General features: G+C 38.3%; 3 protein-coding genes across 3 annotated transcripts in view; all 3 read right to left on the reverse strand.

Annotated features, from left to right (window-relative positions):
- The window catches only part of LOC135697028 (uncharacterized), a 34,618-nt gene extending 24,325 nt beyond the window's left edge, over positions 1-10,293 (reverse strand). The window contains exon 1 of the mRNA XM_065216602.1: positions 10,221-10,293. Coding sequence (XP_065072674.1) covers positions 10,221-10,293 — 73 coding nt within the window. The remainder of the gene's footprint in view (positions 1-10,220) is intronic.
- Positions 10,294-10,789: 496 nt separating this feature from the next.
- Positions 10,790-12,373, reverse strand: LOC135697036 (uncharacterized). The gene is made up of 4 exons (XM_065216612.1): positions 12,076-12,373; positions 11,833-12,016; positions 11,362-11,770; positions 10,790-11,302 (listed from the first exon to the last, which is right to left on the reverse strand). Exons 1-4 carry the CDS (start codon positions 12,371-12,373, stop codon positions 10,790-10,792), a joined length of 1,404 nt encoding a protein of 467 aa, XP_065072684.1.
- A 2,472-nt stretch (positions 12,374-14,845) lies between these two features.
- LOC135697046 (uncharacterized) lies at positions 14,846-19,214 on the reverse strand. The gene is made up of 5 exons (XM_065216624.1): positions 19,157-19,214; positions 16,052-16,299; positions 15,841-15,986; positions 15,057-15,147; positions 14,846-14,995 (listed from the first exon to the last, which is right to left on the reverse strand). The coding sequence occupies exons 1-5, from the start codon at positions 19,212-19,214 to the stop codon at positions 14,846-14,848; spliced, it is 693 nt and encodes a 230-aa protein (XP_065072696.1).
- Between the last annotated feature and the right edge of the window lie 8,650 nt (positions 19,215-27,864).

Below are 27,864 nucleotides of genomic sequence, written 5' to 3' on the forward strand. Positions count from 1 at the left end.
TGCAATCGAAGATGATCTCATCAATCTCTGCGTATTTCATACTCTAGCGAAATCTACTGCTGCAACTGCAGTGCAACTGTAGATTAATCAGCCGGCGCCGGTGGTGTAGTGCTAAGCGTGACTGCTTTCTAACACCCCGATGGGTCTGGGTTCAATCCCAGCCGAGGTCGGTAGGATTTTTCTGAGACATAAAATCTCTGGTCACGTCTTCCTTCGGAAGGGAAGTAAAGCCGTTGGTCCCGGCCCATGTGTGTTGAATGGGTGCGATACCCTACGCAGGTGTGGAAGCTGCCTTCCTGCACATTCGATTGCCGTCAATAGATGGCAATCGATATCCGTCGGTGATTGGCACTAGATTGCGGAACAGAGATCGACGTTAAATAAAGGAAAGAACAACTGCAGATTAATCAGGTACTGCATGAACAGCAAACTGATGAAAAATTGGCTTTTTTCGCTCCACAGTGCTCAAACGGTTTAAAATCAATCTCCCAAAATTTAAACTCATTTGGAAAGAAACTGACTTGGCACAAACTATTCGAAGTTTATATGGAAATTACTATGGGAAAACCAAACTTTTTGTTCATTGTCTTCTGCCCATTTTCCATATTGCTTTTTCGAACATTTCTATAACTATTCTTACGGGAAAGCTACAACTTTGCCGAATATCGTTTTTCAATCAAATGTCAAATTAAATTGTTATTAATTATTTAAGAGATTGCTAATCTTATGACATGATCAAGCAGCTGTTCTGTGGGCAACACTGTATTCTGCAGTGTGACATAGTAGCCATGATATTTGTGCTCTATTCTTCGCACCAGAAACACCAATGTTGCCTGCTGAACAGTTGAATGACCATAATCATAAGGCATCAGTGACTTGAAGCATTAATAACTTTTGTTCCTTACATTTGATTGAAAACTGGTTTTCAACAAAGTTGTAGCTAAGAAAATTTTCTACAATCACTGCTATCATTTTTAAAAGCATAGTGATGTGGTGAATTGTTAGATAGATATGAACAACAACATATGTTTTTCCATAGTAATTCCCATATAAACTTGAAATGGTTTCCGCCAAGTCAGTTTCTTACTAAAGTAGTTCAAATTTTGGGAGGCTACGCAGGACCCAATTTGGAACCGTTCAAGCACTGTGGAGCGAGAATTTCAAATTTTGCATCAGTCTAATGAACACGTTCCCCGTGTCCCAGAAGCTGTGCTACTTTTGTGAAGGAGTTCAAGCTGATTGATCTTGACTTGAACCGATACGTGATCGTTGTCTGAGGGTCATCAGAAGAAAATACAAACGGTTTTTCTACTGCAATACGATCTGCCACAGGAGGGATTATGTGGACGTACGTTTCTAAAAGAACCCCATTTAAAAATTCCCTCTTCGCTGTCCACAGCTTGGCTCATCAACTTCAACCTGCCCATCCTCTAAATCCCGGATGAATTAAAACTAAGACTGTAAAATGGATCTCCGAAAGAGTACCGCTGGCTTCTAAAATTCCACGGCATCCAATTATCGTTCCGAGATTCGTTTACACTGGTCGTGGATCGGTCAGATTTCATCGCTGAAAACCTCGCTTTGTCTCTGTTGCTTGGTAGCTGATCTTTCTTTATCTTGTACTGCTTGTTTATAGGTAGCATAGTACTAGCATAGAGGTAACTCTAAGACTAGTAGCAACAATCAATACAAAACTAACGATTTTAAATTGGCTCACTACTTGACTAGCCTATTGGTCCCAAGCAAATCGATTAACGTACCCCATTCTTGTATAAACTCCAGTACTACACCATGTTTGTTTTGATTCGCTATGAAAGTTTGACAGATAAAAAGAGGGGTTAGTGGATTTTCCTATGTTTTGAGGGGTGCATCGATTAGCTTGGGACCGAAGAAAGTACCAGAGCTGAGCCAAAAAGTTGAGCACGTTTCTTCGGGACCTTCTAGTCTTAGACTTACCTCTATGCTAGTAGGTCCCGAAGAAACATGCTCAACGTTTTGGCTCAGCTCTGCTACTATCTTCGGTCCCAAGCTAATCGATTCACCCCTCGAAACATAGGAAAATCCAATAACCCCTATTTTTATCTGTCAAAATTTCATAGCGAATCAAAACAAACATTTCGTAGTACTAGAATTTCGACTAGAATGTGGTACGTTATCCGTTTTCTTGGGACCAATAGGCTAGTCAACTAGTGAGCGAATTTAAAATCGTTAGTTTCGTATTGATTGTTGGTTCTAGTGGCACAGGAATGGCTAGTGAATTTATTTGAATTTAGCATTTTGATAAATCAACTGTAAAATGTATTCGTTATTTTGCATTGAATAAATTTTTCACGATCAAACGCTTTTATTTTTATTTGCAAACAATCAATTTAAACAAGAATATTAAATTGAAGACAAAAATGCATTTCTTCAAATAAATCATGGGTAACCATTTCACATGTATGTCTGTTTTATGCTTTTTCGCGTATAAACCATTTTTATACTAAGTTCGAATTCTCTCTATTTATATCAAGCTATGCGTCGGTCAGGAGAGTTGCGATTTAGTGTAACTTTTAATCTATTTAGATTTTAATATTTTTTGAGTGTGAGTGTGGCTATTGCCGGTAGCATTTTTTTCTTCGGCAACCTTTTGCATTTGAACTGCGTGTTACCAGCTGTTCTATTATCGGCAACTCGTAATCAGCTGCATTTAGTAGTACACTCAAGTCTTTTCTTAAACGGTTTTACCCGGACTTTTTACATGGTTGGTGCCGCTGAGTCGCAGTTTACCAGGTACGTTTTTAACGATTTTTCGATAACGATACAACCAATCGACTTGATTCAAATCACATTCTCCGGTTTCAGCCATAGAAAATCGAATTGCGTACTTAAAAAAAGTCACAATTTTTGGTGTAAAGGCTGATTTTTTTTAAATTTGGACCATAAGCATGCTATAATTACGATTGGAATCAAAATCATTTCTTTTTTATATTTTAGCATGTGGAACATCAAAATCTTAATAGGTTTTTTTTTACGTGGTACCGTATGCGTGATAATGTTTGCACCATCGTACAAATAAGGTCACCTGTGCATACAATACCTTGGTTTTCTTTGCATGCACGTAACCTATAGCTCATACCGTAGTAGGCTGTGTATAGAAGAAAATGATTTACTTATAGCGAATTCGTTTATTATTCAGTTCCAACCTGGATCGGGTATCAAGATTGGGTCTGCTTGTTTTCTGACAAACGTCAGTTTGCTCGTTTGTTTTTAAAACCTAGCTCAGGTTGAGGTTCGCACTGACAAAAAGTTCGGTTTCGATAATAAACGAATTCGCTATTAGTTTGACAGTTGCACCATGACTAGGGTTACCATATGGTATCCTAAAGAAGGACATGTCCTCCTTTTTCAACAATTTTTCTACGTCCTCCTTTTGTCCGAAAATATCCTCCTTGCATTTTTTCCAATAACATATTCATAAATTTCTTTTCAAAGAGCGTTGTTTGCAGAGCTTATTTGTTTAATTATGTCGCAACTTCATCTTATCTAGCAAATGCCATTTGATGGTGGGACTAGGAGTATACTACAGCTGCCAACCCCGCTACATTTAGACTGCAGTCAAGGCTACCGTCCATTTCGTAAAATTTAACTTAAATTTGACAAATGGAAAATTTTCAAATCTGCTATTCTACCAGACTTATTTGAGACAAATCAGGAATCGATTTTGACAAACAATTTCTCGAAAATTGGACGGTAAACAACAGAGGGATTTTCGAACATTATGTATTATTTTCGAAGAGTCAGTGAAAATTCATTAAATGGAACTCAAACTTAGGCTGTGTTCCATTTTTCTGATTTTTTACTTAAATTTGACATTTCTAAAATAAATTATAATGTTCTAAGGCTCTGAACCATTTGGAGCATTATTTTAACTTTTGGTTAAAATTTGACAGATGGAAAGTTATCGATTAACCCTGCTATCCGAGCGTGGTTACTTCTGACAGACAAGAAGTTAAATTTTGACAACCTTGGCTAAGTTCTTCTCGAAAACCGGTCGATCGACAGCACAGGGATTTTCGAACATAGAAAATAACTTTCGAAATGTCACTTTTAACCACGAGTTAAATTTAACTCGGCAAATGGTTCACAGCCTAAAATCTCTCTGTTGTTGATCGTGTGATTTTTGAGAAGAAATTTGTCAAAATTGATTCCTGGTCTGGCAGAAATAAGTCTGGTACAATAACAGGTTTATTTGAAAAATTTATATCTGTCAAATTTAAGTTAAAAAATCACCAAATGAAACAAAGCCACACAGATTGAATCCAACATGCGTTTGATTTTGACGTTCTGGTTCTATGGGTATTTCAAGCAGAACTATACAAATCGACGTATCTTATTTTGTAAACAATAACTTCAATCGACGATTTGTGGCAACTGCAAGCTCACTCACAGAAACTAACAACGCCAGCTAGTAGGGGAAAGGTTTCTCTACCTGATGATGGTCTTTGTTTGCGTGGGTGAGTTAGCAGTTAAGAAAAATCGTCGATTGAAGAGATTGTTTACAAAAGCATTTTTCGTCGATTTGAATAGTTATGCTTGATTTGCCCGCTGCAAAATATTATAAATTAACAATATGGTTCACTTCCAGAATTCCCATATATTTCTGAAAAGACGCATAAGTAATACCCTCTCCCGGTGAGAAAGGTGACTAAAAACATTCGTGGCCTTATTATTTAAGCGTGTAATCAATTTATACGTTTAGTCAAATAAAAGGTGTGGCAAACAGTATTAGCTTTCTCATGCATGTTACACGCCTACCCTGACGTCATGACATTGTACCATAGAGGTAACTCTAAGACCACTGGGTCCCGAAGAAAATCATTATTATTTTTGGCTCACTCAGTACCAGAACAACGGTCCCAAGCAGTCCCAAGCTATTTCACTCACCCCTGCATGTTCTGCATGAATCCACACACCCCTGATGTTATCTGTCAAACTTTCATAGCGAATCAAAACAAACATAGTGTAGTAATAGAATTTCAACTAGAATAGGGTACGTTAATCGTTTGCTTGGGACCAATAGGCTACTAAAGTGGTGAGCCAATTTAAAATCGTTAGTTTCGTATTGATTGTTGATTGTACTACGTTCAGACTATAGTTGATATTAATAACGTAATAACGTTATATAATATGATATCAAAAGTGCCTAAATAACGTTATATCTGCTATAGTTTGAATGTACAATAAGCTTAGAGGTAATCCAAACAATCAAAAGAAAATGCAAATTATATCTGCCATCCCTCTTTACATACCACATTGGCAACTGACAGGAGGAAAACTTTCAACACGGTAATAATCGTTAACCCAATTTTGGGCAATAGATTAACAAACACGGTAAGAAAAAAACACTCAAAAACACTTGAGTTTAAAAAAAAACCTCAAAAACAAAAAAAATTAAAATGAATTCGATTTTAAGTTATAAGTACTCAACCGTCATGTTTTCACCATTGGGAAATTTTAACTTATTTTTGGATGAAAATCATAGCAACCTGCGCTGCCTTTTAAACTGTCATTTTTGTGTGCTTCATCGCCTTCGTTCGTTCTCCTTTATTGGCGTTGACGGCACCGTCGAAAAATGGTCTCTTCTAGAAATGATTGACAGTTTCTTAAGGGATTTTTCAGTGAAGTGAAAGGATAGTACCATAGAGGTAACTCTTAGACCAGGAGGTCCCGATAAAATGTGCTCAACTTTTTGGCTCAGTTCTGGTACTATCTTCGGTCCCAAGCTAATCGATGCACTCCTCGAAACATAGGAAAATCCACGAACCCCTCATTTTATCTGTCAAACTTCCATACAGAATCAAAACAAACATAGTGTAGTACTAGCCGGCGCCAGTGGTGTAGTGGTAAGCGTGACTGCTTTCTAACACCCCGATGGGTCTGGGTTCAATCCCAGCCGAGGTCGGTGGGATTTTTCTGCGGCATAAAAATCTCTGGTCACGTCTTCCTTCGGAAGGGAAGTAAAGCCGTTGGTCCCGGCCCATGTGTGTTGGATGGGTGTGATATCCTATGCAGGTGTGGAAGCTGCCTTCCTGCACATTCGATTGCCGTCAATGGATGGCAATCGATGTCCGTCGGTGATTGGCACTAGATTGCGTAACAGAGACCGACGTTAAATAAAGGAAAGAAGAAATAGTGTAGTACTAGAATTTCGACAAGAATAGGGTACGTTAATCGATTTGCTTGGGACCAATAGGCAATTCAAGTAGTGAATCAATTTAAAATCGTTAGTTTCCACCGGTACTATTCGTACTATCACGAGGTCCGCCATGTTTCACGCACAGTCTGAAGTTTACTTATGGATTTTAACATAGGAGTAAAGAGCTACAGAGTCGCTGTGAACACCAATTGCATTCAATTGATGGTTAGGTAATTTTCACTGAATGGATTATTGATGAGGATTTCTCAAAATTTAGTTTTCATAATTTATTTAATTTTAGCTAGCCTCATGAAAGCCACATGATGAGTGAAAGTGAACTCAATTTTTAACTAACTTTAAAGTACCCATTATTGGGTGAACAATATAAATTTTAAAGATAAGTGACTTAACGTTAAATTAGCAATTTTTACCCATTAATGAGTATCTGTTACTAGTTTAGTCACTTTTCTTCAAAATTGACCTTTTTTTACTTATAAATGGGTACTTTCAAGTTAGCGTGTTGGGTACCTCGTTCTCCATGCAGCAACATGTGCAAAGGCGTACAAGCCAAATGTATGCAATGCATTTAAACGTTGGTTGTTCCCGAATTGCAACATGCCCACTCAAACTAACTATATCATCTGATAGAGTAAGTTATCTCTCAGATGTTGGTGTCAGTTTGCCAGATTGAGTCAATTCTCATGAGAAATCGTTCAAAGTCATTGTTTACATTTGGTAAATAGGCTTTTTTTACATGTTTCTCTATTTACTAGCTTTCTCTATCATACGTCAAAACCTTCATAACTCAAAACAAAAACGAAAAAGGTCAATCCCAGTCGGCGCCGCCGGGATGTTCTGAGGCATAACATCTCTGATCACGCCTTCCTTCGGAAGGGAAGAAAAGCCATTGGTCCCCGGTTCATGAGTTGATGGGTCGATAGGTAGGGTCCAGGTGTGGGAGCTGCCTTCCTGGCACGTCGGTAGCATTGGTGCTCAGCACGGAAAACAAGATCGACGGAAAAAAACAAACCAAAGGAAAAAAAAAAATATTATTAATTAACAATATGGTTCACTCTTCTATTATCCCCAAGACACGATTTTTCCCGATACTAGCAGCTCTAGTGACGCGAAAGGTGACTAGTACACTGTAAATTGATCGTAACAAGGCCATCAAAAACAACTCACTGTTGAGTAAAATTTAATCAGCCGGGATGCCGACTGGGATTGAAACCAGGCCTGCTGGGGTAAGAGATAATCACGCTTACCACTACACCACCGGCGCCGTTAATTTATAATATTTGCCACTGCCATACTGAGAGCGAAGAGGCACGTGAAGCGTGAAGTCGAATGTAAGGAATGATATCAATAATAGGAATTATTTTGTATATAACGCTAAGCTATAGCTATAGGCTGTCTTGAAATGAGCACTCATACATTTAGTTTTCACTGGAAATCCTATGTATGAGTGCTCATTGCAAGACAGCCTATATTACATTATATAATCCATAGTCTGTACGGGGTATTAAAGTCCTATGCTGAATCAATGGTAAAATTAACAGGTTGTTTAGATGTTCCATGTTGGTTTCAATCAGCGATGACATATATACTGATTTTTGTACATGATAAAATTTGGGATGGCTTTAAGACTGTAAAGCTGCATTTTTTTTTATTCAAATCAGCTGGACTAGATCATTTCCAAGTATCAAACATGAATTGTGAAGGCTAGTTTGATGCATTTTTCAGAAGTACAAAAAGAAGATGAATTGAATTGATAACGACCACAAGTTGTGAACAATATCAATTGAACCCTCGCAAATCATGAATTTTGTAATAGCGCACATTTTATTAAAACGTTTGATAAAAACTCATTGTCCTCCTTTAATGTTAAGAAAAGTAATCATTGTCCTCCTTAATCACCAAACGTCAAATGAAATGTCCTTCTTTTCAAGTTTTTGATATGGTAACCCTAACCATGACAGAGTGGCAGCGTATTCGTGATTTGTCCCACGCGCAAATGTCGCAAAAAGACATTTCAATCGCCGTGGGAGTGTCCTGATAGACCGTCAAAAGGGTTTTAGACCGAGAAAAGAAAGGACAACTATCCGTGAAGGTGGCCACAGGTTGTCCGAGGTCAGCTCGGGTTCCGAGGGTTATCGCTGCTATCAAAAGGAAGATTCGGGTGAATCCAGTGCGTTCAATAAGGAAAATGGCAAAGGAACACTTTACGGCACGGAAGATTTCGGGGCGAAGTCGAGGGCACGGAAAAAAAACTCACATGATTACCAACCGTATCCGGGAGCTACGAGCCGAACGATGCAAGAAAATCTTGAACTTCCTTAAGCGAAAAAATCCGGTAATCCTGTTCAGCATGTTTTCCGTCGATCCCGTATCAAATTCCAGAACCGATCGGTATATTAGTTCTCTTCCGGTATAAGACGTGGCCGACGAGCACAAGAACGTGTAGTGGAGGCGAACCAGCCTAAGGCTGAAAGCCTCCTAAATAAAGCTAAATAATAATAATAATAAGAACGTGTATCTAGCATCCTGCTAGCGTTATGGTGTTTGGATTGGTGGCTTCCGATGGCCAAAAAATGGACCCGATGTTCATTCCAGAAGGCGACAAGGTCAACATGGAGGTCTACATCGGGATTTTAAGTAAGTATGTTCTTCCGTGGATCAAATAACAGTTTAGTTTAGTTTAGTTTTCTTTATTAACGAGACTTTCGCCAAAGAACAGTACGGGCTGAAGCCAAATGCCGCACCGCACTCAGAAGTGGTTGCAGGAACATCTTCCGTTCTGGGCGAAGGATATGTGGCCGCCATCCAGCCCCGATCTTAATCCGCTGGATTATTCAATATGGCGCGTCATGAAGGCCAAGGCCAAGAAATGGATCCAGACCAGTGCTGAGATTTGTCATTGTCATTGACAGACTTTCGCATGATATTGACAAAATTGTTTTTCACATAGTCACTGACAGACTTGATCCTCAAAAAAACCTTCGTCAAAATCTCATTCATTTTTTCGTCAATTGCAAAGATTCACCTGGTAACAAAAAGTGTAATTTCGTGCATTCTGTGTCACATTATTGCTATCCAAGCAGTGCAGGACGTAGATGCTTGTTCACTTTAACGGCTCCATGTAATTGTGTTGCTCAAGCTATTTAATTTCGTTACAAATTCAGTTAATAAAAATTCTACATATGTTCGTCACTGACAGCATTGTCATTGACAATTGACATGGTTTGCCTTGACAATTACTGTTAGCTCAAATGAGTGACCAAAGTTGAATTGTCAATATCATCGTGTATTGTCGAAATTTTGCAGCACTAATCCAGATTTTTAAGATTTTAGAGAAGAGTTGGTTGGAAATGCTATCTAACATGAAGCTTTAGTGTGATAATTTATTAGCTAGAGAATGATCTTAGAAGAGGGTAGGTAGATAGCTCCGTTAGAGTACGGCAGTATGAAAATTGAATAGAAGTTGAAAATGAGCGAAGGGCCATCCAAGTGACAGTGCAAGTCAAACGCATACTCTTTGCTTAACCCGTACGATGTACGCATTTTCAACTTCTATTCAATTTTCATACTGCCGAACTCTAACGGAACTATCTACCTACCCTTCTCTAAGATCATTCTCTAGCAAATAAATTATCACACTAAAGCTTCATGTTAGATAGTATTTCCAACCAACTCTGAAAATCGCAAACTTCGCGTATTAAGTAACATAAAAACACTTTGAATGTTAGCGAAGTTTAAGAAGCATCTTGATAAGTAACAAGGTTCAAACTAGCGCAGGGAACTTCAGAGAAGTTTGGAGGGAGTACAAGAATAATTCAAGGACCATCAGAAACTGTTAGGGAATTATAAGGTTTTTTTTTTCAAAAAGTTGAGACATTTCAGGAATGTCAAGCAACTGAGCGTATCTAGTGAACATCTTTTTAGTCGGTCGAGCTGTTCACTTCGTAAGGGAGGACTTTCATTACTCTGCTGCTGCTTTTATCACTCGATACAAGCTCACTTTAGTGGTTACTATAATACTTACATATCTCGGCTAGCAGCTGCTCATATCCAACCACTGCATGCACTTCCAGAGAAGATTGCACTAGCGCTTCCATTTTAAATCGTACAGTTCGATTATCACCTATCGTTACAAGTATGAAAGTAATAAAAACACTTTTTCTAGAGCTAGAGTCCTTTTTATATATAAAAAGTGACCTGAACAAGTTAGTCTATTGATTCACCGCTAAGGTCAAAGCAAACAATTTAACGGTGAACGATATTTCTTGTATCTATTTAACAAACCTTATTTTCTGCAACCCTTGTGTAAATGTCATACCATACTCGTCGGGGAAAATTTTCTGTTTAAGTTTGTGCAGATCAATATTGTTTTGAAATATTTTTGTTGTTTATATGAATTTTTGATGTTCTGCTGGGAATGCTAGGCAAACATCACGACAAACCGAGCACCGAGCCAACACAGTGAAGCACCATACCACATGGGAAAGATAAATATTTTCCGCACGTGGGCACTAGTGGAGACACTTGCCAGTACAACTATTTTTCTATTGAATTTATCTTTTATTCAATCAAAATAACAAGTGTGTATCTTTTCTACAGACCGTTTGAAAACCTGATCTGATCAGCATGTGACTTCCGCACATGCATGCTTTCCAATACAAACATGGCCCCAGCACACAGCAGTCCAAGCCCAAGAACAAATAACCCTCTCAGAATATCTTCCAGACCCAGCACCTTCGGTGCTATCGCCGTTTGTTTATGAGAATTTAAGGCAACCGTTTGAACGTAATAATCATTGTACTGATAAATTATCCGAAGCTCCTGAGCCATCAAAAGCTGTGCACTGGCCATCTGGCCTATAATTTCATTGAACGCCTCCATCAGCGGCCACGTCTTGGTGCCCATCGCAACCTCGTGTTCGTAGTACAACTCTTCCTTCATCAGTCGGTACTTGTGGATATTGTCCGCCGTGATCCAATTGCCAAGCATCAGATGGCCATTGTGTAGTCTTCCCATGGCAAAGGCGGATCCACCGTCATCGGCGATTCGGTGGAGCTCCGATGGAGGGTAAACCCGAAAATTGGAGACCAATTTCACTGTTGTGGGCTGTCGCGATTAATGATTGGATTATTTGAAAGCTATAAGAAATTTTTGATACGACATACATTTTTCGATAGAACCAAAGAGAAAGACCACGCCTCGTGAGCCTGCAGCCAAGGGATTCCACTTTCAGACAAATCAACCATTGAGTCGATAGTGGGTTCGTACATAGGTACGGTTAGTAGGCTGGCATATTTTCCGGAATAGATGCTACCCAGGTTCAGACAAAACAGCAACAGTGTCAATGATAAGATGGCTTCCGATGCCGATCGATTGCGAACGTTGGTTGCCTGCAGGAGGAAGATGGCATGCACATTGAGTATATTCCAGGCGACGCTTCTCTTCTGGATTTTGCGCATCATGAAGTGTGCTATCAACATGTAAATCGACACAACACTACAGTACGTGCCAAAGATGGTCAGGTAAACGGATGTCGAGAATCCCATTGTAAGCATAGTCCAACGCGGGAGAAGGCTGAAGAGCAATTGAATTTCAGTTAAATTGGTTTTTGAGAGACCTTTGAAAATTCTACTCACTTGGGCTTCGGTGCAAGGCAAGTAACAATTCCGAGTTGGATAGGCGTGGAGAAGGTCAAATACTGATAACAATGATACCAGCTACTTAATGCTCCAACACCAACATCAGCCCGTCGTTCCACCAAATTTCCCAAAATTCCATTTCCAGTCCTATTCGGTTGGATGTCACCCCACATGGCCTCATCTGTGGGTGAGCATTCGTTGTAAGAAATTCACTCAATATCAATTTCAAAAGAATTTTACCTTTGATCAACTCAATCGTACAGTTACGCTTCCTGCAAAACTCCACCAGAATGAAACCGTCAAGGCCATCCATTGAGAAAGTTCGATTCTTGGCCTCTTTGATCAACATGTGTGGATTGATGTAGAATGTAGCCACTCGGATCGACTTTCCGTGCAAATCGATCGTTTTATCGGGGAACAGCCAGTTCTTGTATTCGAACGACCCGTCTCCGACGCGGTAGCGATCAAGAAGGTACAACTCAGAAGCATGCTCCACACTACCAACAAAGCTGTTGGTCAGCAAATCAACCGTAGCCATCTCAAACATTGATCGAAAAATTAACAAATTCAGGATTTCTGACAGACTGGTATGCTCTTCCACGGAGTCGAGAAAATCACCGGGTTGGGCATCATCCACCAGCACAAGTACATATTTGATGGGATTTCTGTAGCCAGCTTCATCGTGATATTGGACAAAAACGTCTAAGAAATCTAACGCTGCGCTTTCATGCACAACGAAAGTACTGCAACCGGATTCGATTCCCGCCGCCAGAGGATTGTTTGTTGAATTGTACTCCTCGGCGTCGAGGTCCAATCGTATCGACATGTATGGCAAAACTGAAAATGCCTTCACACTTCCGGAGATATTGCCGATTTTCCTGGATACAGTGCAGATAGTCCAGATACCAGCGATGTAGGTGGTTACTGGAATTGGTAAACTATTAAGCATTTTGGATTTCAATTGAAATCTTGACGTACGTACAGACATCGCTTATCAATTGCTCATAACCGTTCCAGAATTCGATGGCTTCAAGTTGCTTTTCAAGAAGATCCATGTCTACTGCTTGGGGTGCTGCCCTGACAGTTGCATCACTAAATGGCGTCGAACGGATCATTTGTTTGCGAGGGTTTTGTTTGATTGTGAGTCGATTTAATTAATATTTAATTATCCAAATGATAGGATTGCATTCCGTTTATTTTAAACATTATTGCATTGAGATTTGACGCACGCACAGTTACGGGCGTATCGGAGTGTAAAGGTAAAGATGTTTGTTATTTTTCTAGGGTACTTATTTGAAATTGATGTACATATATTTTCCTCGAGGGGGGTGACTCTACGATGCAGGAAAGATTTTGATTTCCTGAAAATAGCTGCACGCACACTGAGTAGATTTCCTGCAAAAAGATGCATGTAAGTGTAAGATTTTTCGAGCATCTAGAACTGAGATTCAGATGTGACGCTCTCCTCGATTTTCCTCGTATTAGCACTCTCACACAGTGCATAAATGCAGCCGGACGTGATAATTTCTATGCGCGTTATAAAAAAAACCATGAGGACCAACAACAGTGCAGTGCCATGTTTAATAGTGTAATTATTTCACAATTAATCCTATAATTGACACTGAAGCTACTATATTTTTTTCATCTTAGCTATTACCACATACAAACAGACATAACTCTTAGAGGAAAATTCTTCAAAAAATATCGTCAAGCGTATTTATTTATTTATTTATTTCGTCAACCAACGTAGACTAGTACAACTAATACAGTTTTGTTTTCTTAAATATATATTTATATAAAAAAAAGTAGTGTCAGCTTTCTTGTCTTTTCTATTATGAGTTGTTATTTCTTATGCAATAAAAATATTGCTTTAGTTTATGCCGAGACATTGTAAAGTCAATGGTTTCGCAGTGTTTATTGTAAGAGGCCATCATGCGGTTTAATGGCCCATATTTTGCATAATTTGTGCGATGATGTTTTATGGCAAATAAATTTCGATTTCGGAGTTGCCGAGTGGGTGCATGGAAATTTAATTTTGATAAAAGTTCTGTTGAGTCAATTCGCTGCGAAACGATATCATTTACAAATGAAACCATTGCATATTCACGACGCTCTTTTAATGTTTGTATGTTTATAAGCATGCAGCGTGCTTCATATGATGGAAGAGGAAATGAAAGTCCAACCTAATTTACGAAGAGCGTACACACTTAGAAATTATTACCGTATTCGGTAATTTTTTACCGAACTTTCAACAGCTGAACGTTCGGTAATCCGTTCGGTAAACGAAATGACTACCGAACGTTCCGTAAACACTTTTTTTTATGAAATGTCAAAATTACCGAACGATTCGGGAATTTTTACCGAACAGTTCGGTGATTCTTACCGAACGATTCAGTATTTTTTTTAACGAACGGTTCGGTGCTTTTTACCGAATAGTGCCGTAAAACTAAAAATATAAATGTTTTGTTTTTTAATTCTTAATTTTTCCGGATTGTTTATATTTAAAGTGCTCTTTTACATTACCATTTCATGTTTTTATTCATCATTAAAATTATGGCCCTGTAATGATTTTGGGATACGTTTTAAAAAATTTACTCAACTACAAAATACAAGTTTACTGCAACGCGTGCATAAATTTTGTTTTGTTGTAGACAAAGTTTCAACGCTAATCATTGCTCCGAAGAATAGGAAGAATTGTTTGTCTGACGGTGCCGGTACAGTATCAAAAACGAAGAACGATTGGATCAACATTTCAAACGCTTCCCTCATTCCACGTCCAATTGGAATCGCCAGATTTTTCCAGCATATTGCGCAATCGTCCGAGTCTTCCAAAAATGGCCCTCTTACGAACAGAATAGGAAGCACCGTATTTTGATACGTAAAGTTGTCTTCGGCCTATAAAAAGGTTATTATTTGCATTATTAGATGAATTTTACGTGTCATGATATAATATCAATACTGTACCTCAATCCATTCAACAATCCCTTAAAGAGGGTTTTTCCTCGATGCACTATTCTGCTGGGTTTTTCTGGATCCACGGGATGGATTTTTCTCCCTTACAATCGCCAGCGCCCGATTTTCTGGCCAGATACTCCATGTGGTAATGGATGCGACCGGCGTGACGATTAGTTCCCCTTGCGTGAGGATGGAACCAAAGAGCCTAGATGAATAGCCGGATATTACTCGTCATGATCTCAAACATAGTATAGCTCATACGTTACCTGTGGAACATCACCAGTTTTAGTGGCCAGGTTGGAATACGTTCGCACAAGGGATGTCGAAATCTGATTTTTGTAAAAGTTGCTTGGTCGACTATAAATATACATACAAGATGATAATTTTTGACTACCAGTAATGGCTATACGTTCAAATTATAGTTTGATTTAATTATTGCCTATTTATATCCACTTGACATGATTAAAACATACCATAGTAGAAACGTATAGCTATGATTGGTTCATCTAACCAGCAGACCCGAAGTGGTAAAATGGGGAGCTGTCGTATCGGTTTAAAATGTTTTTGAAAATTCGCTTTTATTTTCGATTGGAGCTACAGAAAAGCTATTACTGTCATACATTTTTGCAGATGTTCAAATGTCTCCTATAACATCCATGAAATCAAACTGACAATAGTGTTAATCTCGTGTGTCGTCACGTTTCCGTGCAAATCAAATGAAGAGCTACGTCATACGAGGTGACTATTGTCACTTCATTATGTGACTATTGTGACTCTTGCCTCACTTGCCGCGCGGAATCGGCACGATTATCAAATTCACTCCAACATATTATCGCCGCTCTTATTTTTAAACAACAGTTTAATTTTATGAATGCCTTTAAAACAAATTGAACGTCTGCAAAAACTTATGGCCGGATTTTGCTTGCTACGATCGAAAATAAAAGCAAAGTTCATGAACATTTTTGCCCCAGATGAAGCAACTCTTCATTCTATAATTTCGTGTCTGCTCTTTTCATTTGAAAACTCTACAACGCTTTAATATATACTTACCAACCAAATAGTGATCGCAAGCAATCACATAGGAGCATAGTAATTTTTTTAATGATCATTTCGTTTGGTCGTGAGTTTTCTTTCAGTACTTCCATAATAGCCAATCCTTCGTTGGTTTTTCCGAAAACGGTATCGATGTTAACGATCTGTCAGAAAATTAATTAAAATTCATTTTTAGATTTGTCATACTACTTTTTCTTTAAATACAAACCTGCTCCAAGTCAATTTCTATGTATGGATTAGTCGAGTTCACGTGTTCAGTTTTTGGAATGAAGTAACCGTTCCTGGACGCGTTTAAAACAATTTCTTCTTCGATCCATTCTTCGGGTTCAAAATTCGCGCGATGTTGTTCTTGAATTTTTATTATTAATTTGATCATTTTTGTGGTCATGCTGAGTCTTTTGAAATCTTGTTCATTGAGTGCCATGAACGTTTCGATATCGTCGATTTCTTCTCTCCCTGTTTAAATACAAACAAAAAATTAGAGCATGTCAAGTTTTTCATGTAACATTGTAATTACTTTTGGTTTGGTATTTGCCATTAGTAATCTTGATTGTATAATCTTCTTGATATATATTTCTGCATACTGCCATACGGAGACCAAAATGAAAATGTAGTGTGTGTGAAACATTCTTCCATCTGAATGAGTTTATCCTTATCCGTTTGGTTAATCTCATATGCCTCAAAAAAGTCATTATACCATGTTGTATGGCACATACGCAATAAAAACATTACTTTGCTGTTCACGACCACAATTTCTCGAACTATTCCATATGTGGGAAACATATAGTTTTCGTGTTTTATTAAAGAAATCACAGATTTTTTTCGAAATTCAATGCCATTCAATGTTGCGGTGTTCGGGACGAAAACAAATTCCGTGCTTTCATCCAAGTATGTCTCACTTAAACATTCTGTACGTTTGACAAATCGACCCGATTTGTAAGTTAATTGGTCACAAAAAGGATTGTCCAACAAACCGACAATCATTTTGAAACATTGCCTTTTTGCCAAACTAAAACAAATGTTTCTAAAATTTCGGCAAGTAGCAGCTTGGTTTTTTCCGACTTTGTTGGCTTGTTCAAATTGCAAGCAGTTGTACTGTTTCATTGTACCACTTTTTAGAATACAGGTTACATAATGTTGTAAATGGTGAAGTTTATTGATTTTCCTATTAAAGTTAGCATAAAAGGTCTTTTCGGAAAAAATGGTGTGCTCATCTAGTTGACATAGCAGATGTTGTGAAACAATAGGTGACCAAATGATTCTCACGACATTGATGAGGTGACCAATCATCTGCATATAGTGGCAGTTTTTGGGGACTAGGTGACCAAATAAGAAAGGAAAGCTTCTTAAAAGCAGAAGGGCTTGAGCTGCGGTTTGTCTCATCTTGTGCTTGGTAGGATTTGTAATCATATCATTCGTGAAATTGGCAGAAGGTTTGTTTTTTCGATCGGTGAAGCCATAAGTAAACGTGTTAATCCGGTTGTTGATGTATTCGACGTTGATTTTCAAGTCTTTCTGTTTGCAGTAGCGGGACAGTACCAACTGGATGGTCAATGGAATCACTCCTTCAGCTAGGTCATGCATACCATCAATGGCGAAATTGTCAGTGATATGATAATGCATCAGCTCATTCAGTATACAACCCGAAGCTTTTAGTCCACAATCTTTTGGGGTTATAGATCCATTCCGTACTGCTTCTTAATTAGTATCGTACCAAGCTTTATCCCTTATTGGAAGCTCAGTAAACGGGTCTTCATGAAATTCTTTCCTTGATACCTGGCATACACGGCAGAAATAGTTTGCACTTGGCCCCAATAGTCCAAAAACGTCATGCACGGCTAATGTGTCTCCACAGAACATAGTGACAACTGCTTTGAGTAAAAACGGTTCATTACTATAGTAGACAACAATGCCCTGTTCCAAAAGTTTTAAGTCCTCGATCAATGGTTCTAGGATTTTCCTATAACCGTGTTGTTTTGCATCTAGAGTAGTGCAAAGTAGTACAGGGAAAACCGTTCGTGGTGAGCTGTTGTATTGATCAGGCAAATTTTGAATTTTAATGCAAATGTTGGAAATTTTATTAATACCAGCCCTTGAGCTTAGGGCATTACCCAGCTCCACATCATCTTGGTATATACTTAATCTGATCGCATCAGGGTTTTCTTTATAGAAATTACTGTTTTTGAATGTGTCACCAGTTCTAAATGAGCTATATTCAGTTATACAAGGAGTATTGGTTATGTTTAGCTCTTTCAAGTGTTGTCTCGTACTACACAGCAAAAAAATAATTCTGATATCACGTCAAAGTGGATGCACTACAATCATGTCGAAAATATGGTGTAATATATAGCTTGCTAAAAAGGACAAAATTATCATTAATACAATGCATGAACTGACATTACGCTGCTTTTACTGCATTTGTTTATTTATGTGGTCATAAAAATTACATGAAATTTTCGACATGATTGTAGTGCATCCACTTTGATGTGATATCAAAATTATTTTTTTGCTGTGTAGACTCTCTGAAAATGAGTTTCAATATGTCTATAATACTGATGTAAGAAGAAGTTTCGCTAACCAGTACTTTTTTTGGAACAGAATTTACATGGCGAACGTCTTCTCGACGGCTCAGCAATATTTTCTTAGGAGCTGGTGTGGTTACGGCTAGCTTGTTGAGGAATTTAGATTGTTTAGAGAAAGAGCTCACTTCATTAAACAAATCATCCAGGTGAAAAATATTCCGTAGTTCTACCTCTTTTTCAGACTCCAGGTGAATGCCTCTTGATTCAAGAAATTGCAGAGTGCGCTGTTCTAAGTAACCAGTAATGTGCTGGGTTATTGTGTCACATAGTTTAACAAATTCTGAGATTTTGATTTGAGGTAGTCCTACATCGCATGTCATACGACATACACTAAGATTTATTATGTTTTTAATCTCTTCCAAAGTATTTGGCTTCTCACACCGGTCCTCAGATATTGGATAGGAGTCATCGCATTGCGCAACTGGTATAGAAAAACGCTCTCTGAATCCCGTAAACTGGCATTTTTCCGCCACAATGCTGACGGATCCAGCAGGATGTTTTTCTATAATATGGCGCTTTAGTGAATAGAAATTGGCATATCGGCAGTTGCATTTTTGGTAGGTGCAATCAAAAAATACATTTGTCACTGAAAAATGCCCCTTCTGAAGGTGGTTATTTATGTGGCGATGCAACCCAGGCACATAACCTAGAACTTTATCGTGGCAGAAAAAACACTCTATCGATGGTAATTCCTGGAAATAATCGAACTTATTGAATAAATGTTTACTTACGGAAAATTTCAGTGATGCGTTCATCCTGGTCTTGTATTTGTTTCCATACCTGTTCCATGATATAAATTACACAACTTTCACTTGACACACTTTACACTGGTCTCACTTCTCTCAGCTTGCGGTTATGTGTAAAAAAAAGCCGTCCCACGATTTGACAGTCTGAATTTACCGAAGTTCGGTAAACGGATTTGGCATTTACAGTGTATTCGGTATTTTTTTTACCGAATTCGGCGTTTACCACATTTTACAGATCGTATTGTATTTTTTTTTTTACAGTGTTCGGTAATTAAATATTCAGATTACCGAAACTTCGTTTAAATTAATTTTTTTACCGAAAAATCTGTAATATTCTGCGTTTACAGATTTTTTCCGGTAAAAAATTACCGAACACGCAAATCGTCGCTGAGTGTGTATAATAGACATTGTTTTTGTACTGATTCTAATCTTTCTTCGTGCGTGATTGAAAATGGAGACCATACAATGCTGCAATATTCCAGTATTGACCTGACATAGGCAATATATAGTGTTTTAATTGTGTAAGGGTCCTGAAAGTTATAGCAAAAGCGCTTGATAAAGCCTAGCATGTTATTTGCCCTGTGAATAATTGTATTGTAATGGTCTATGAAAGTTAGCTTAGAGTCTAAGATAATTCCTAAATCCCTAACTCTTTCACATTTGTCTACAGTTTGATTTCCTAATGCAATTGAAATGTTTGAAGTTGTTCTTTTTCTACTAAATGATATTTAGTTACATTTTTTTACATTCAATTCTAGTAGACTTTTTTTGCACCATATGTAGAATATGTGTATTTCATTCCGGAATATATTGATGTCTTCTTCATTTCTTATTTCTTATTCTGCATGCGCACTAGCACCATCTATCATCCACACTCCCAAGCAATGTTTTGCAATCGGAGAATCCCTCGTTCATGTAATTTTTACACTAGTTGCTTTTCCCTCGTTCTGTCAACGCGTCAGCTGTGTTGAATAAAAACAAAACAGATGGAAGTCAGTGATGTCGGTTCTACGAAATTTTCGCCGGCGCCGGTGGTGTAGTGGTAAGCGTGACTGCTTTCTAACACCCCAATGGGTCTGGGTTCAATCCCAGTAGAGGTCGTTGGGATTTTTCTGAGGCATAAAAATCTCTGGTCACGTCTTCCTTCGGAAGGGAAGTAAAGCCGTTGGTCCCGGCCCATGTGTGTTGAATGGGTGCGATATCCTACGCAGGTGTCGAAGCTGCCTTTCTGAACATTCGATTGCTGTCAATGGATGGCAATCGATGTCCGTCGGTGATTGGCACTAGATTGTGGAACAGAGACCGACGTTAAATAAATGAAAGAAGACGAAATTTTCCGTAGATCTATAGAATTGATTGAATTCTGCAGAAATACGGATCCGTAGGAAAAATTCAGAGACGCTATGACTTTTTTTTAGGGATTTTGTTTGTTTGTTTAGTGTGCTTTTTCTTTTGCTGGAAAGTTTTTAAACGAGGTAATGCAACACTAATTGGTGCCCTTTCTGCCACCGCTCATCACTTAAATGTGTACACAGCAAAAAAATATAATATATATCATTCAATGAAATTCATGGTGAAGTATTGAACATCAACAACTGGTAAAAGTTAATAGTATAATATAGTCATCAACATGATTTGTTCTCGAATTCTGTGTACATCGTACAACGTAATATTAGGAATGGAATGACTAATGTGCAGCAATTTTTATGTAATATTCAACAACTTTTTTTTTCTGAATTCGTCAAATGTGGTATGTGTATCCAGTGGGATGCCTTGACCACTTATCATTTTCGAGAGCTTTTTTCGATGCACTCCACTCATACGGTAAGTCTTGAAGTGTTAGCGGGCATGTTTCCACTCTCTAATCGGTTTTCGGAATGTCCCTCAGGTTCCTCACCCGTTGTGAAGTTATGAACCCACTGTTAATCGAAAACTTTGAGAAGCTTCTTGAGCTAAACCTTTAAACTCGTTTTATATCATTGTACTACGTGTACATAACACAGGATGTCAGCCCTTCACAGCATAATCCTCATCGTGTACGCTTCTCCGACTTCGGCAATTCAGTTAGTTTTGACTTATCTATGACGCGGGAGATTCGTGGGATCCCAGAACATCATCGTTCCATGATTGTTACGTCAATTTATGCTGCAAAGTATGGCCAAGTTGATTCGGCAAGATCGTTCTTCACAGATGGGTCATTAATAGAGGCGTCCGTTGGTTTTGGTATTTATAACGAATTTCATCAGATTTCATCACATTATTTTTATTGATAGTCTCAGTACTGTCGAGGCTATTCGCTCTATGAGACCGGTAAAGCACTCCTCGTATTTTCTCATGAAAATACAAGAGCTTCTAAGTGCTTTATCTTTAAGATCATTTGTCATTTGAACTCAATGATGACAGGTATAGGCGATGACCTGAAATATTTGAATGACGATATGAAACAAATAATTCCAAAATCAAAAATTGCACTCCAAAATCAGTTGACTCGTTGGAATACGAGTTGAACGACATTAACAGTATACAGGCGATAGATCACTCAGGCTGGCGCCTTCTTGGTTCCAGAAAGGTATGGAAAGCTGACTGGACAGAATACGATAATCGTAAACTGTATAAATTAAATCAGCAAAAACAAGCTGAAAAAGCACGAAAGCGAAAAAATCAGGCACGCAAAAATATCAACAACCATGCTCACTACACTGCCACTCACCTGAACAGAAGGAATGATTACGTCAACAACAACAATCACAGCAATAATAACTGCAACAATGACGGAGGTCGCAACCGCCTTCTCCCACCGGACAGGATTCTTCTAGCGGCAGCAAAAGAGAGATTCTCTAAGCCACCACAGTCAACGTTCGATGTATCAAGCAGCCTCCGGCCCATACAGTTTCAGCGAGGAGACATTTTGAATCCATACACTGACGAATTTCAACCTAATCACGGCAATCAACCCAACTGGACGAAACCTGGATGTGCTTCTACTTCATTACGTGAGGCATGCTATGCGCAACACTCGTGTTTTCGGCGCCATTGACGCACTTCGTAGAGGAAGCAATCAACCATAGCACTACCGAACCCGAGGAACAATACATTTTATCCAATTTGACGAATTCCGAACAGCTTGAAGGAATGGTAAATAGTTTTTATACTAATAGCTATAACGATACGTTAGTTCAAAGCCAACCAAATTTTACAACTGAGGCAGTTCTTACAGCCTCCTCTCAACTAGAGTCAAGTGAAATTATAGTATATTGCCAAAACTTCGGTACTGAAACTAGTTGGGACGAATGTGTTAGAAGTGAGGAAGTATTCGGAAACAATTACAATGTTTTTAGGGATGACCGTGATTTGCATTCGTCGGAAAAGAAGTCAGGAGGTGGAGTTCTTATAGCTATTTCTACAAAATTTAATGCTGAAATCATCGCAGCTACAAAGTTTACAGAATTTGAACATGTATGGGTGAAAGAGCATATGGCTGGTGAAACACACATATTTGGCTCGGTGTATGTCCCCCCCCCCCCCCCAACAATGCCCGTAAAGAAACATATGAAAAGTTTTTAAATATAGCTGAAGAAATTACAGCTAGTCTTCGGCCTGAAGTAAAAATTCATATTTATGGAGACTTTAACCAACGTACTATTGACTTCATTCCAGACTCTGAAAATGATACTAAAGGGTGTCCACGATGAAATTGCCACACACAAAATTGATTCGCAAAATTCGAGTTTTCATCCGATTGCCATCAAATTTTCAGGGATTGAGAAATAACTATTAAACTTCATTTTACCATTTTACTCGTATTTTATTTACAGTCCATACGCAAATGCCCGCACCTTGGCCTTAACCCCGGCCATAAGATTCTGCACAACCTGTGAATCAACCGTTTTTTGCATGTAAACCCATACTTTCTTCAGTTCCTCGACTGTCTTCACTACCTTAGGTCGTTTAAGAAGGTGCTGCTTCATAATCGCCCAGTACTTCTCGATGGGGCGGAGCTCCGGAGTGTTGGGAGGGTTGAACATTTTCGGCACGAAATTGACCTTATTGTCCGCATACCACTTCAGCACGTCCTTGGAGTAGTGGCATGAGGCCAAATCCGGCCAGAAGATTGTTGGGACGTTGTGGGCCTTCAGGAGAGGAAGCAGCCGCTTCTGGAGGCACTCTTTTATGTACACCTGTCCGTTCATCGTGTCCTGCGTCACGAAAGGTGCACTCCGCTTCCCGCACGTGCAGATGGCTTGCCAAACCAGGAATTTCTTCGCAAATTTGGACATCTTCTGAGTGCGGACATGCTCCGGAACGCTGAACTTATCCTTGGCCGTGAAAAACAGGTTGCCGGGGATCTGTTTGAAGTCGGCCTTCACATATGTTTCGTCGTCCATGATGCAGCATTCAACTTTCGTCAGCATGTTGAGGTACAACTTCCTGGCACGGGTTTTGGCGGACTTGTTCTGCTTCTCGTCGCGATTAGGGGCCTTTTGTACCTTGAACGTTCGAAGCCCAGCCTTAGTTTTGGCCTTCGGTTGAAGGCCCCAACTACGCGGTTGTGATTTTTGGTGTTGTACGGAATACTTTTTCCTTCACTTCTGGGCTTCCGATCGGTGGTCAACCGTTCCTCAAACCGCTTAATCACTCGCGACACCGTGAAATTCGCGATTCCCAACGTTTTAGCGATGGAACGATGCGAGAGATCCTTGTTCTCGTGATGAATGCGCAAGATTTTATCACGCACGAGCTGTTCTTTCGACTCCATTTCCGCGAGTTTTGATCACAGGACTTTAAAACTTGCAGGATGTACTAAATCCACCCAAATTTTCATTAAATTCTACCTAACGGTTAAAAAGTTAGAGCAATTTCATAGTGTGGCAATTTCATCGTGGACACCCTTTATTTTACTTCCAATCGTTGGGGAAAATGAAACACTTCAGTTTATTTTTGTCACAACTGCTTGTTTAGGTCTTAACCAGATAAATCATATAAAAAATCAGCAAAATTGCTATTTAGATCTGTTATTGACGAATATTCAGGAAGATTTCTGTGTAACCGATTCACTTCATCCATTATGGAAAAACGAAGCGTTTCACACAGCAATCGAATTTTCTTTATTTGTGCATGAATATAAAAGACCCTACGATTGTGAGTATGAAGAGGTTTTTAATTATCATTCAGCAAATTACGAAAATATTAAATTTAGATTAAGTAACATAAATTGGCAAACGATTTTTAGGAATGAAGAAAATGTTGAAACTGCTGTTGACGTCTTCTACAAAATAATATTTGAAATAATATTTGAAGAAGTTCCATTAAAAAGAAGAAAACGTCAGAGTAACTCAAAACATCCTGTTTGGTATAACAGTCGAATTATAAACTTAAAAAATCGAAAGGAAAAGGCACATAAGGCTTCTAAAAAGCAAGGCACCAATGAAAATTTGGCAAACTATTTGCGTATTTGCGATGCATTAAATATGACAATTGATATTGCATTTGAGGAGTACAATTCAAGAACCGAACTCGAAATAAAATCTAGTCCAAAAAAAAATCTTCAATTACGTTAAAACTAAATTAAAATCAGACAATTTTCCATCAAAAATGCATTTTAATGAAACGGTTGGTGACAACGCAGCCGATATCTGAAATCTATTTGCTACTTCCTTCCAAGAAATTTACACCTCTTTTTCAGAAGATGATCGTGATCGTGATTATTTTGAATTCATCCCAGAATGTATTAGTGATATACAAGTTAATCAAGTTAATGTGCAGGATATTATGGCAACTTTGAACAATTTGGATGCTTCCAAAGGCTCTGGACCAGACGGAATTCCACCAGTATTTATGAAGAGCTTGGCACTGGAACTTAGAGCTCCATTATTCTGGCTTTTCAATATGTCACTAGATTCTAGAATCTTCCCAAAAACATGGAAAAGCTCTTTTCTAGTGCCTATTTTCAAAAGTGGCAAAAAATCTGACATACAAAATTACCGAGGAATTGCTATTATTTCCTGTATCCCAAAGCTTTTCGAAGCGATCGTCAATGAAAAACTATTCAATCAGATCAAAAACAGAATCACTGACATGCAACATGGTTTCTTCAAAGGACGATCAACTAATACAAATTTACTTGAATTCGTCAACTATTCTTTGGTTGCAATGGATAATGGAAACCATGTAGAAGCACTCTATACCGATTTTAGCAAAGCATTTGATCGTATTGATATACCCATGCTTCTTTTCAAATTACAAAAAAAAAGGAATTGAACCTGGACTTCTCAAATGGCTTGAGTCATATTTAACTAATCGCCAACAAATAGTTAGATTCAAAGGTGAAAAATCAAACCCTATTACTGTTACTTCTGGAGTCCCCCAAGGCTCGCATCTAGGCCCTCTTTTGTTTATTTTATTTGTAAACGACATCTCCTTTATTCTTAAAAACATAAAAGTTTTATTCTATGCGGATGACATGAAGCTCTTTCTAGAAATAAGAAATAATGAAGATATACAGACATACCAGATTGAAATAAACTTATTCTATGTTTGGTGTAACAAAAGCCTCCTGCAACTAAACGTTCAAAAATGTAAATCAATAGCTATTAGTAGAAAAAGAAACAAACCAGAAAATACAATTGTATTAGGAAATCAGGCAATAGAAAAGTCTGAACGAGTTAGGGATTTAGGAGTTATAATTGATTCAAAACTAGCATTCACTGATCATTATAATACAATTATCAACAAAGCAAATAATATGCTTGGCTTTATCAAACGATTCAGTTACAATTTTCATGACCCGTATACAATAATATCACTGTACATTTCATATGTAAGATCAATACTTGAATATTGCAGCATAGTTTGGTCACCTTTTTCATTCACGCATGAGGAACGATTAGAATCAGTGCAAAAGCAATTCTTACTATTTTCTCTTCGTAAATTAGGTTGGACAAGATTTCCTCTTCCATCTTATGAAGCACGCTGCATGCTCATCAACATTCAAACATTGAAAGCGCGTCGTGAATTTGCAATGGTTTCGTTTGTGAACGATATAGTATCGCATCGAATTGACTCAGTAGAACTGTTATCAAAGCTTAATTTTTACATACCTTCTCGGTAACTGCGAACTCGAAATATATTTACTACAAATCACTATCACACTAATTATGCCAAATTTGGTCCACTAAATCAAATTATGACTGCTTACAATAAACATAGTGAAGCTATTGATTTTATAATGACAAAAACCAGATTAAAGCAGTACTTTAATTCTATTCGTAATTTTAACACATGACTTGTAACTTGAAAGAAATGGTCTACATCTGATTGACGACAAAATAAATAAAATAAAATTCACCTTTGCATGGGACTCGCTTGCAAAGGTGGGTGCTATGGAAGGCGATATTTACGATTACGAATTTTATTCATTTATCGTCAACAGTCACTCGCCATCTGGCAAAAAATGGAGTGAAGGGAGTTTGGGACGATGGCTATATTCGATCATCCCTAAGGTGTCGAAGTATCCTTGGTTTAAAGAGTTGGAGGTAGGTCGAGACTTCAATCGTATGATGTCTCGCCTCATGTCCAATCACTATTCGCTAAGCGCTCACTTGTTCCGTGTTGGGCTGGAGGACTGTAATCTCTGTGAATGTGGACATGGTTACCAGGACGCAGATCACATTATTTGGTAATGTGCTGAGCACCGCGGAGTCAGATTGGAGTTGTACGATTCCCTTCGAGCTCGAGGTAGACAACCTAATGTTCCAGTTCGGGATATTTTGGCTAGACGCGATCTGGAGTTTATGCAACTCATATATGTTTTCTTTAATAATATTAACCATAGATTGTAAGTTTGATTAACCTTGTGTTTAGTTTGTATGATGTACGTGTGTTTTTGTTTTTTTTTGCATATTTGTTTCTGTAATAATTTTATAATTACAGAGTTGATATAACGTCGATAGGATGAAGTACATGTTTTAGAAATAGTGATATTTTTGAATCATAAATATTCCAAATCTCCATTTCCCTCTCCCGATCAATACAATTGTCATCCACTAAACTCGAGTAGACCGCGAGTAATCGGTCAAATCCTTTAATTTTAGATTTAAGACATTTTTAATGTATAACTAATATGATAACTTGGCTCTGTAAAGTTTATTCGATTAAGCCTGTACAAATAAAGCAATTAACAAAACAAAAAAAAGTGCAACCGATAGCTACACCCTGAATTTTTTCGATGTTCGGCGGTGTAGCACCGGCGTAGCTACACCGCAAAAATGAAAAACGACATAAGAGATGCGCGGAGCTAAAGTCAACTAAGTTATTTTGTCTGCAAGGTTTGGCAACCCACAATTTTATTTTTACTTCGAGTGACTTTTAATTTGAGCGAACCAAATAAACCACATTAGAGGGAATATTTTACAGAGAGTTGCGCAAAATTATGAAATCTGCGATTCATGCTTCCTACCCTGTATGAATGAAATCTTGATTGCTTTTTCGAATGGTCGTATCAGCTTTTGTAAACAACGCAGTTGCTCGTCGATTTGACGTAACTGGTAGCTCGCTCACGCATACTACCACTACCATCACTACCTGTTAGTGAGGGAGCTACCAGTTACGCCAAACCGACGATCAAATGCATTGTTTCCAAAAGCAGATACGTCCCTTTAAAAAGTAATTGAGAAATTCCTTTTTTGAAGTCTTTC

Source organism: Ochlerotatus camptorhynchus, unplaced genomic scaffold, assembly GCF_037179485.1.
Source record: "Ochlerotatus camptorhynchus isolate MF236.1 unplaced genomic scaffold, CSIRO-AGI_Acam_v1.1 ptg000007l, whole genome shotgun sequence".
Lineage (NCBI taxonomy): Eukaryota > Metazoa > Arthropoda > Insecta > Diptera > Culicidae > Ochlerotatus > Ochlerotatus camptorhynchus.